This window comes from Anser brachyrhynchus, assembly GCF_964034855.1.
Source record: "Anser brachyrhynchus genome assembly, chromosome: 1".
Taxonomy (NCBI): Eukaryota; Metazoa; Chordata; class Aves; order Anseriformes; family Anatidae; genus Anser; species Anser brachyrhynchus.
In genome coordinates this window covers 74,983,487-74,995,512 of record NC_137694.1, presented here as the reverse complement: position 1 = coordinate 74,995,512, position 12,026 = coordinate 74,983,487, and the positions used below count along the sequence as shown (strand labels likewise).

Here is a 12,026-nt window from a genome sequence, read left to right as displayed (position 1 = left end):
ATTGTGAGACCCTTCACCATCCTTTTACCACCCAGCTGCTTCCTCACTGCCCCCATGCCTTCGCTTCATGGTATGACAACCCTTCCCCAGCACACCTACTTTAAAACCCTTCCTACTGCATTCCTACTGAACCCGTTGGCAAGGACACTCTTGACTAAGTTTGCGAGGGAATCCCATCCCTGCACAATAGCCTTTGTTCTTCAGAAAGGGTGCCGTGGTTTTAAAAGGGGGAGCCCTGCTTTCAGCACCTGCTGCACAACCAGATACTGACTGTGGGATGCACACCCTCCCACCTGAGCTGTTGAACTCCTGACTGGGAGGATTGAGGTACCACTGGCGCTCTATCCCCTTCACCCCAGGGTTGTTAGTCACCCTTGATGCATTCAGGGTCATTATGATGGTCTCATTGGTGGCTACATGGCTGAGTGGTAGGGAAACTTTATATTTAGCGTATGACTATTTTGGAAAGAAAAAGGAAAACAGCTTAGCAAATGAAAATGCTACTCGGTGCTTTTAGTAAGGCTTGTTTTCATGGAGGTTGCAAATGGAAGATAAAGGGACCCCTCTGCACTGTAGCCTTTGGTAGGAATCATTCTTGCCAAAGCCAGGAAAACCTTCATGAGTGGAAATTCAACATTCTCAGCACAGTTTGTTGAAAAAGGGGCAGGAAATGTTCCTGATGTCATTTCTACCCATCTTGCCATTAGCACCTACGAGCAGGTGTGGGAATAAACTGGTCAACCTAGAAGTGTTTGAATGATCTCTGACCAAGTGCTGCTTGCACAAAAAATAATAGATGGAGAAGTGGTTGTTCTCAAGTTACGGGCACGTGTAGAAACTCAGGCTGTAGAAGAGCTGTTGGGCTGTGTGCTCTTGGAGAGGTCTTGGTCCTAGCCAAGGACCAAACCAGGGCTAGAAATTGTGCCATAGTCTGTGCCTAGAGTTGGAAAACCATATATTTGTGTTGGAAGGACATACTAGAATAAGAAAATACAAAATAATTTAAATATGATGAGAAAAAGTAAAAAGCTGTAGGTCAGAAGTAGGAAAGAAAGTTGCTGCTCTGAGGTAGTTTTCAGATAAATATCAATCGGATATTGCTAATGCTTGGTGGATCTTTAAACTGTAAAAAGCAGTTGTAACATTAGCAGTTTCTCAGGATTGTGCTCACACACCATGTTGGATTGTGTTCCTGCTAAAGCAAGGTGGTACTGGTACCTCTTAGGTCAGTGGTATGAGGATTGTGCCTTTAGTGCAGCAAGATGTATAGCATTCGGTGCTGACTTCTGCATGTGGACTAGTCATAAGAATTGGTAAGTACTCATGCTGGAAGCAGGGAAGGTAGGAAACATGTCAATAATATCATGGTCTGATAGCTGAGAATCTTTGTCTGTACCCACTTAATTGAGGTCTTATACATATAGTTCATGACAGCAGCGCCCAGCCAAAAATAAGGTTTCAAAGATTTCCTTCTAAGGTTAACTTTGCACTCTGAGTGTGCCTGGTGTAAAAGATGAAACATATTCATAAGTCTTCAAAGGACAAAGTTGAAGCAAAATACTGTTAAATTTATGTGCAAAAAATAACAGGAAAAATACCTCTGTGTTAGACAAAAAAATAAGATTTAAAGGGTAAAGAGAGCTTGTGGAGACAAAGAGAGGGAAATAGGTTTAGCAAGCTTCCACCTGGTATGGAATGAAAGGAAAAGAAAGGGAAAAAAACGGAGTTGCAAACTCATCAAAAACAGAGTTGTTAATTGAAAAGCTGACAGACCTGTAACTGCAGCAGTGCTTCTGGCCGCCACTGTAATAAATGTAACTGTACATTTAGAGTAATTTACTAATTGCCTAAGTAACACCCACAGACAGCAACATGACATAAATACATTAGTGGAAGCAACAACTATAACCAGCTCATGCAGGTTCTTGGCTGCTAGATGGATGGATCAGATGAGCTGAAAAAGATTTACACAACAAAATAGAAATGGAATTGTTAACAATATTGTGGGATACAGGATTTCTTTTTTTTTTTTCGTTCTTTTTTTTTCCCCAAAAATGCTCTAAGGCCTGTAAATGCCCATACATATTGCAGCATGTAAATAACATTTTTAACTTAGGTGTGCACCACCTAGAAAACTTGTGGAAATGGCGTACACATCTGCAGAATGTGAAGCATTTCAGAAGCAAAAAATTGCAGTATTTATATTTCAAGTAGTCTTCCAGTTAAATAATGGAATCTCAATGTGTAATAATAAATATCTGAACAGAGTTTCTGGTAATACATTTTCTAAAGGCACATATGTATTGGGACAACAGGAAAGATTGTAAGATCAAATTTCCTAATGCAGGTGTTAGAAGTGCCTGGAAGTTATATTTAGGAGTTATCCATATATTTTCATTTGTCAGACACTGTGTTCAGCCACATGGTATCTCCTCTGGATTAGTGCTGTTCGCTCTCTCTCTTTCTGGAGTTCTGAATCACACTGTTGAATTTTATCCTTCAGTCCTACTTATGCCAGCTTCTGCCTCTGTATATGGTCTGGTAATTTATATTTATAATAATTTATATTCTCTAAACATCCTAATTCTGGGTTAGGCTTGGGATCATCACTAAAGGTGTATATAATGTTACAAATAATACATTTTAAAAATTAGAAATGATAAGATTGTTACTGTGCCAGGTTGGTTTCTTTTTCAGTAAAATACCTACTACTTCTCGCATTCTCCTGTTCTGACTGTCTTCATCCTGACGCAAATTAATACCACAGAAGCAAAGTAGTGAGTGCAGCTTTACACAGTTTCCATCTTTGCTTCCTCTCAGATATATGTATAAGTTTTCTGCTGATCTTTTTGGGAAGGTGATTGCTGCTTCCAAGTGCAGAGTCCATTTGATAACCAAACTTGGAGTTGGGTGGAAAGTTTCTGTTGCAGTGCTGCTCTCAGGAGAGCCCACGTGTGTGGGCATATATATTCTTGCCTTCAGCAGGAGGTTGTTAGGTTTTTCACTAAATACGGGTTGTAAAATATTCTCAAACATGAGTCATTTTAAATTATAGTCCATGGATCTAAGGAAGTCAGTGAGAAAATGGAGCAGAGAAAAACGGGACAGAGGCAAACTGTGAGACTCGTCTTGGGGATGTGGAATTCTGACAGCAAAGCCCAAGCCCTGTCTTGCGTGATGGCTTGGTCCTCATATCAGGGCAAAGAGGGCAGCAAACCCCCCCTGGCTGACCCAAGCCTTGAGTCAATGAGACCTCCTCAGTGCAAGCTGATAATGACCGCAGGCCTGGGAGAAGAGAGCTGGGATTATTTTTTCAAGCGTTGTGGACAGTTTCCTTTGAATCCTAATTTCTGTCACTGAGTTGTCATCACAGTAAGTGATACTTGCAACACAAATGGCAATTAAATAGGAGTAAATGCTAGAGCAGAAGTCTGCAGACCGTTATTTAAGGTTGGTGAGTTGAAAGTAGTTTCAACACATTAATGCTAAGCAAGCAAATCATACTGTGCTCTGAAAAAGACAGTAATGTCATTTACCTGAAATCACCAGGAGTAATTGTAGTAACACTGAGTAGGAATATGCTCAATTGTTTCAAATATGGGAGCATATTATAAGAATTGATGATAGTTTGTGAGTCTGCCTGTTTTCTTTTATTGGATTTTCCATAAAACAAGTAATTTTTGTGTTTTTCACTGTTTTAGGTAGCCTGCCCTATGAATACAAGATTGTGATAGCAGGAAATCATGAATTGACCTTTGACCAGGAATTCATGGCTGACTTAATCAAGCAGGACTTTTACTATTTCCCCTCTGTTTCTAAGCTGAAGCCAGAGAGCTATGAAAATGTACAGTCTCTTCTAACAAACTGCATCTATCTTCAAGACTCTGAAGTGACCGTGAGGGGATTCAGAATATATGGCTCCCCTTGGTAAGCAGGTTTTTAAGCATACATAAAAAAATACCATTGACTGCTGTCACATCAGCCATTTCGTATGCATTCAGCCATATTTGGATTATTGTGTTAGGAAGAAAAATAATACTTGGTTTGATAAACTTTTATATATTGCCTTATAATGAATCACTCTTGTGGTGAAATTAGACACTTGCATAGAATAGGTATTGTTAACCAAAAAATGATGGGGAAAAGATAGTGTGCTCCTTAGATTCTTACCCTGGAGCAGTTCTCTAATAGAGTCCATGTAGGCTTTTTTTTTTCTGTCATAAAATACATTTTCAACACTTAGTGAGTTTATATAATTACAGGTTAATTTTATTGCAAAGATACATTCTTTTGACAGTTTCCATCCTACGGATGATATTTACGGTTCATCAGTGTATACAGTAGTCATTTAATGCAGCAAGCTTGTTTCATAAAATACTGAACGCGTTTTTTCAGTTCAGGCATTTTTTCCCCTTAACATCAGATTCTTACTTTCTTTTTTACAGTAATAGCTTTTCTCAAGGTATAGTTGAGCTTCTAAATTAAAGTCAACAAATCAGTGGCAACCTAGTGTTTCATGGATTTTGCTGTACTGCATAGAGCGAACACTTCAAGCTCCTTGACAGTATCAGAGACAGATGGGTTTTGGCTTCCTGACCCCCACCTTTGACCTCATATGTAATTCTTCTGTGTTGCTTATGTTTCATTACTATGCTATTTCTGCTAACACAGTTATAAATCAGGTCTTTCATGAGCATTCGGTATACATTTAAAATAAGTTAAAATGTATTTTAAAAGGCAGGCTTTTAAGGGAATCTGTTACTCGTCCGTGTAAAATCACATCAGGCTGGAATATAGCAAACAAGTTGTCAAACCTGATGCATATACCCCAATGTGAATTTTCAGTGTGAATAAACTGTGAAATCTCTCAGATTTTTTTTTTTAATGAAAATTGGCATTTTTCCATTTGGTTACTTGAGATGGGTGTTAATTTTCTCCAGGCTTATTATTCAACATTTTTCTACATCAAATAGTTTCCCTCTTAACTGCACCCTTCTCTCTCTCCCCCTCTTAGATCTTCAGATCTTTGTGTTTTTTTTTTTTCAACCTACCCACCTGCTGTGTTGTAGTTCATCTCCTCTTGTGTATATTGTGTATTCAATCAATGTACAATTTACTTAATTTTCCATATTATTAGGGAAGATATTAGATGGTATCAGTCCCAATATTAACTTCTGAGAAATGCCACTTGGCATTTCTTCCCATTTTGATGTTCAACTGTAAATACTGTAATTATGCTCTGTTTACAATGTGTCTGGCAACTTCATATCTTCATTGCAGTATTCATAACCAGGCACTATATTTCCAGTGTCAGTAATAATTTTCCAGGCAGTAATGTACCAAAAGTCTCATTAAAGTCTAGATAAATTAAATCAAAGCAAAAGACTGTCTATAAAGTAGCACTAAGTGGAGGCTAAAAGAAACCATTTGAACTTTCTGTGTTTGATTAGGTCTGTAAAAATCTGTTGAGAAAACTTTTTTTCCTCCCATTAAACCATCAATGTTCCTGTAAAATTAGATTTGCTGCATTCCCTTTGTGCACTTATCCTGTGATTTTGCACAAGTTGTCTAGGATATCTGGCATGACAATTCATGAAAAAAAGATTGCTTTTCATCTTCAATGTATATTCATTTAGATTTACTGTCATCCTTATTTTTTCTATTCTGTAGTGCTTCAGGTTATATCTTAAGTTCCACAGTATGTGTTTTGCAGTGCCACTAACTTACCTCCCACCCCTTGTGGTCCCAGAAGGTAAGTGTTGTAGAGTCCTTTGAAGATCTTCACCTACTGCATATGAGATAAAGTCTTGGTGATGGAACCTAGGCCAACGAAGCTTTTCTTTTTTATTTTATTTTTTTTTACCAGAAAGACCTGGTACCTACAGCCTTGAGAATGGGTATCTTGGAAAGAGGCATTGTAGCATCCACAGTATTACAAAAATCGGTGACACTGCCCTAATGCTGAGAAGGGGAAGTGTAGTGGGAATCCACTGATTCCCTTCCTCTCTGCTGATTATTCCAGGGGTCTATGACAAAAGTCTGTTGACAAAAGTCATGATGGTGCTTAACTTTGACTCTGCATATCCCTACATTGCCTGCTTTCCATCTGATTGAACACCTCTCTTTTCCCTTCTCCTTGCTTGGCAAGGTGGTTTGTCGTTTTGCAATTTTAAATCTTCCTGCACCAGCTCTGTTGGATTAGGCCTGGCATCATAATCATATTGTTCCAGCCAAACTCTTTGGTTGGTTGGTTGGTTGGTTGTTTTAGTTTGTTACTATGCAATGCTGAATGAAGTTTCCCTGCTAAGCAATGTCATGTCCAATGAAAACAACAGCAATAACAAAAGTAACAGCAATAAGAAGTTGCTCTTCATTGTTCTGTCAGAAGGCCACATGCGGAATTGGAAAAGTTACATCAGCCAAGCCAACGGTCAGAAAACGTAGAAAGAGAAAAAGCTATTGTGTGGGGGTTAAACTGCCTGATTGATAAATTGAAGGCTGTAGTACAAGTCTGTGCCTAATGAGCACCACTGTTCTTTAGCATTTCTTTTTGTTTCTATACTTCATTTGCCTGGAAAAGAAAGGTGTTTTCATAATATCTGTGGGAAATTAATCTCAGTTTCTTTATACATCATAACAATAATGATAAAAACTAAAAAGTACAGAACTTTGGTGTACTTCTTGTGGAGAATCTTTTTTTTTTTTTGCCTTTGTATCATGAAGCCAGTCCTTTAGAAAATGTTTATGAATCTAGTCAAGACTTCAAAGTTTAGAGTTCTTAAACCGTGCAGAGCTCAACAAGAAAGGTAAGTTTCGTGTAGTTGCTTGCTCAGTAACCTAAAATACTTTATTTTCCAGCCTTGAAAATAGGCGTATAGTTTTTTTGTTTGTTTGTTTTTTAACGGATTTTTTTGATTGGAGAACTGCCAGTTAGAGTTTCTGTTTGTTGTACATGCATGATTCTAACTAGAAGGTGAGCTATCTAGAAATTAAAGATGGGGACCCCAGTTCCTACCTTTCTGTTTCTGATTACAGCCCTGATCCTCTGTCTTACTTCACCCTTTGTAAAAATAAACACAAGCTACAGATATCCCTCCATTATAAAACAGGCTGATCAATATTTGCAAAGTACTTTGAGAACCCAGGAGTAAGGTCTGAGTGAATGCCAACCAGCATTAATTTAGTGTTTTTATCTGTAGCCATCTGTGTTTTTATGTGTGACCTATTCAGAATTAGATTATAGTTCTGCTTAAGATGTTTTAGTTGCAAAGTAAACCATGAAAGCTCGATTGGTTTGCATAAGGTGCCAGTCTCTAAGGCCTTTTAACTATATACCATTTGTGTATGGTTAAATATTTTCAATAGCTCTTGGGTATTTTGACCTCTATTCTTATCTAAAATTCAGTGGTTATTTTTAATTGCAAGAAGAAATGGGACACTGTCTTGTCTCAAAAACCAAAGCTATAACTCTCCTGGGCTTCAAGGGCAAGATTTCAAGTGCCAGATTGAGCCTCTACTCACTAACAAAAAATTAACTGCCTTAAACATTAATTATACTAGTATTATAATCAAGCAGGAAGCAGCCATTTTTATATTCAAGCTGCAAAGCGCAGAAGCTGCTGTTTAAAAATTGGTATTTGCAACACACCGATATCTTGGATGATTAGTATAAATGATAGGAGAGAGGAGGATAGAAATATTTGGTACTTCATGAGAAACTTGGGAATACTAAGATTTTAGATGCCTCCAGAGCAATCTTGAGTTTTAAGGGTTTTCTGTGGCTATGTTTGGCCAAGTAGGCTGGTGCTCTTGACAGTGCACCACACAGTATTGACTCTCAGGTCTGGATAAGCAGAGTATCAGTAAGAATGCAATGTGTTGCCTTCTAGCTTAGCACAGACACAGAACTGCACGGGTTTCTTTTCCCATATAAAGCCTGAACACCATGATTATTTTTTGTTTGTGTGTTTGTTTGTTTAAAGGTAGTCACAGAAAGTTGCAGTCTGGTTTCATCCCAGCAAAACCTAGGACGTGGCCAGAACACAATTCACAGGCCTGGAAGCAGTCTTGCATCAAGAATTGCCATAGTTGCTATGAATATAAAACAAAGACTTTACTTCTTCAACATTATTTGTTGTAAATTGGAAAGTTTCTGATTGGAAAGTACTTTTAAACACCCTAATTCATTCTGGACTACTATGAGAAAAGCCAATAGGTAAAATAACTCAAATACTTTATAAAAAATGCTTCTATAAAATGTTCTTGTGACTGTTGGGCCTTCCAAAGCATGAAGCCGTTTGTCAGGGGGAGTTAATTTGTTTTTCAGTAACATGTAAAATCATAATGTATAGATACAATTGCAGCATGCAGGAGCAACACAGAGGTGGCAGAGTATCCAGCCTGAGGTGCTTTGAAGACTTGGCAGGACAGTCATGGCAGATGAGATCTAGTGAGAGTGATAGGCTTCCCTGAAGTGATGGGTTGGACTGAAGACCTCCAAAGGTCCCTTTTGAGCAATGTTTCCGTAATTGTAAATGCCACTATGGAGCTAGAACTAGGTATAAGCGTTTGATACCTGAAATGAACAGGTATCAAAAAAGTCCTTACAATAGAGAGCTTTGCTGTTGATATCAAACTGCTGACAAGCAGTGGACAGTCCAGACAGGTGGTTTGAAAGTCAGAAAGCCAAAATAAAAGTGGAAATCTGAAACTGAATTGTAGCAGAACGTCTTTTTTTTTCTGTCATCAGACTGGATACTATATCCATGAGGACATCATTCATGGAACTATATTGATTAATGATTTTTGAGCATTTCGGTTATAGATCTTAAGCCTTCAATTATAGTTCATTACCCCCACAATGTAAGAGTTCTAGTGTTAGCTATAGCTAGAATTAAGATACAATCCACTTGTGCCTTTGCACTGCTAAAGGTTTTAATTGCACAATCACACGCTGTTTACACAAAAAAAAAAAACCCTGATGCATTCCGTGCACAAGATCTGCTGTGCTTTCTGAATGAGGCAACAATGTATTAGTCCTTTTATGCTCATTGTTTAGAAACACCATGTAAAAATAAATAAATGTAAAGGTGCATGTGTGCTTTTGCATCAACATGAGAGCACCTTGCTGAGGTTCATACATGTATGCGATCCTGAGTGTTGCTACCTCTGCTCTGCTGCACAAGGTTCCAATAACAGGCTGAGACATGGCTGGAGCTTAATAAACTCTGCTGTACTACATGTTTTTTATGTCAAATTTTATGCAACTCAGTGAGTAAATAACGTAGCTCTGTTCTTCTCCTCTTGCTTGCAATAACTAATGAGAAGACTTTAAGATGAATGATCACAGGTCAATAATCAGAAGTTGTTTGTATCTGGCAAAGGTTATACTACTGCCCCTGTAATGTCTAATATTGCACCTCTGCCTTAAATTTATTGATAAGGTGTGCATCTGCAGAAGATCAGTTATTTTGTGTTTATGCTCTGACCTTGTGGATAAGGGCAGGAATTCTGGTGGCATTTTCTATTACAAGGGGAGCTATTGTGCATTAATGGTAAGGGAAAAGTACACCTTTTACATGACATAGCAAGAGAAATGTAAGTGACAGAAAGGAAGGCAACTTCTTCCCACCCACTGAATCTCTGTAATGCTTCTAAGCAGCTGTACAGAGCTGTAGGAGAAACTTCTGTCATCCTGTCCTAAAACAGGCATACAAGGTGGCAGGGGAACCTTTTATTTCTTTTTGATTTTTTTTCATTTTCAGCAATGTGAAAGAGGAAGGGACAATCAAACCCCTCTTGCCAAACATGACCATTTCCTTATTCTAAATGGCATATTGTCCTGGATAGCTTAAAGAAGCCCTTTAGGATGAGATTGCCTCCAGACTCATTATCCAGAGAGAAGATTTTTGTTTTGCTTTGATTATCTGGAGGGATCTGTTCCTCTGGAACAGAACCTCATTTTTCTTTTTGCAGAATTACATTTTTTTTCTAGTGTCTATGCATTCACATTTCCTCCTTCATTATTTTGTTATAGCCCATCTGGAACTTCAGAAACTTTTATTTCCCAGTCAGGGAGAATGGGAGAGCAAAGATTAATATCAGCCTAGAAAGTCATTTGTGACCGTTTTTGCTGAAGTGGCAGATGCTCAGGCTGGACTCCTTTTTTTTGTTTTGTTTTGTTTGTTTTCTGTTGTTGTTGTTGCTTTTCTCCAATGGGATGTTGATTAGATAGAGCCATCATTTGTTTACACACAGACCAACATCTCTCATACAACATTTTTGTTCAGATAATGGAAATCAAATGAAGAAGGTTAGGGGTATGTGTGGGGGGAGTGTACTGAGCTTAGCATCCTGGGCCAGGGACATTCAGTGAGTTCTGACTGAGCTTCATCCCAGTGCAAGACACAGCGATCTGCAGGTTTTGTTAGTGAGTGTCGGATACCAGCTTCAGCCCAAAGCAACCTCAGCAAGGGCCTTATTCTGCATGTCATCACCCCCCTTTGGTGTTAGGTCCTTCTGTAGACGCAGTGCAGGTATGTGTACTGTTCACAACATGCAGCCCAGTGTCTTTATTCAAGCTCTGCAGTCCAGTGTCATCAGTGGTGCCACAGGTGTGTAACTCTCATCTGATTTTTTTTTCCTTGCCTGATTTGTTTTTTTTAGTCACAATGTAGGTGACTTTATTATACTTATTCTCAAACTCTATTGGCATGTGCGCATGTGTGAACATGCGTCCTTTGGACAGGCTGAATGGTGACTTCCATGTGTAATTGCAGTTGTTTAAAAGAGCATGCAAAGGGCAAGATGAGGCAGACTCATTTTTGTTTCACGCTGAGTCTAGCCTACCCAATCCTTAGGTCTCTGTTTCAGTGCCTTTCTCCTCCATCTTTTCAAGAGCAGCTGTAATAGTCTCTTTCATTCCTCACTGAACTCAGTTTCCATCAGTAGAATAATGTAACAAAGATTTATAGATTCACTTCATGATAGGGACATGCTTACATTTTGCTATTGATGAATCATCTCATGTTTACTTTGCCAGACCTTGTACAAATCTTTAGAGTCATTGAGGTGAACATCAATTAAAATGAAACTGTATTAAAATAAAATATTGACTTCATTTAGCATAATGTACCTCCCAAGTTGGGAGCATGGCTTACCCATGTTAGAGCAAGCAGCAACAGTGCAAAATACTATGTTGCACATTTCATTCTCTGTAAAATTCACAGAAAATGATTACTGTTCTTATGCATCAGAATGACTGCTTTGATTCTTAAGTTCCCTTTCAAATCTGCAAAACACTATTCAATACTTTGCACCTGAAGAAGACGTAGAGAGACTCAAAAATGTGTGTTACTGGACAAAACCAAACTAGAAATGTATCTAAGTAAAATATCTGACCCTCATTTGTTCTCTCCTTTCTGCATTCTCACTTAGTCAACAGATAAAAATACAAATAACTGAAGTGCAGTTGCTTTTGTACTGTTACATAAAACAGTAAAATACCACTCTAAAATTCTTGCATTCATTGCATATTGCAGATTAAGTAAATTTTTGAGCAGGTGGCTTGTTTTCATGTCTAGCTCTGTCAGTGATGGAGTTTACAGAATGCTGGATGTGGAAATACTACTGAGTGCTGGGGTTTGGTTGCTCAGAAATATGTTTTAATAATGGTGGATGTTCCCTGATTTTGCAAGTCAGGAGCTGTTTGGAGCTCTGTCTTTATTAGTGACTTTGAGTTAGACAATATAAATGAGTAATTTAGGTACACAGACATGGTTCTAGAAGAAAATGAATATCATGAGTGGGAGGAATAGGTGTCACTCATTATTTAGAAATGAGGCATCTCAAGTTTCAGAAATTCTGGGGAAGAGGTTGGCTTCTAAGCCTACCCGATGTGGCTGTATTATTACAGTTAGAATGCTGAAGACTTTTTATTTCAGGCATTCAGTAAAAGGTAGGTAAGGTGTGACAGAAGTGTAAGAAATAACAACATGTTCAGAAGAGAGAAAGCAAAATTGATCATC

General features: G+C 38.3%; 1 protein-coding gene across 5 annotated transcripts in view; it reads left to right on the top strand.

The window, feature by feature from the left end:
- MPPED1 (metallophosphoesterase domain containing 1) overlaps window positions 1-12,026 on the top strand; it is a 65,730-nt gene that overhangs the window by 31,325 nt on the left and 22,379 nt on the right. For all 5 annotated transcript variants that reach the window (XM_080562803.1, XM_080562800.1, XM_080562804.1 and 2 more), the window contains exon 4: window positions 3,706-3,927. In XM_080562803.1, the coding sequence (XP_080418929.1) occupies window positions 3,706-3,927 (222 nt within the window). The remainder of the gene's footprint in view (window positions 1-3,705; window positions 3,928-12,026) is intronic.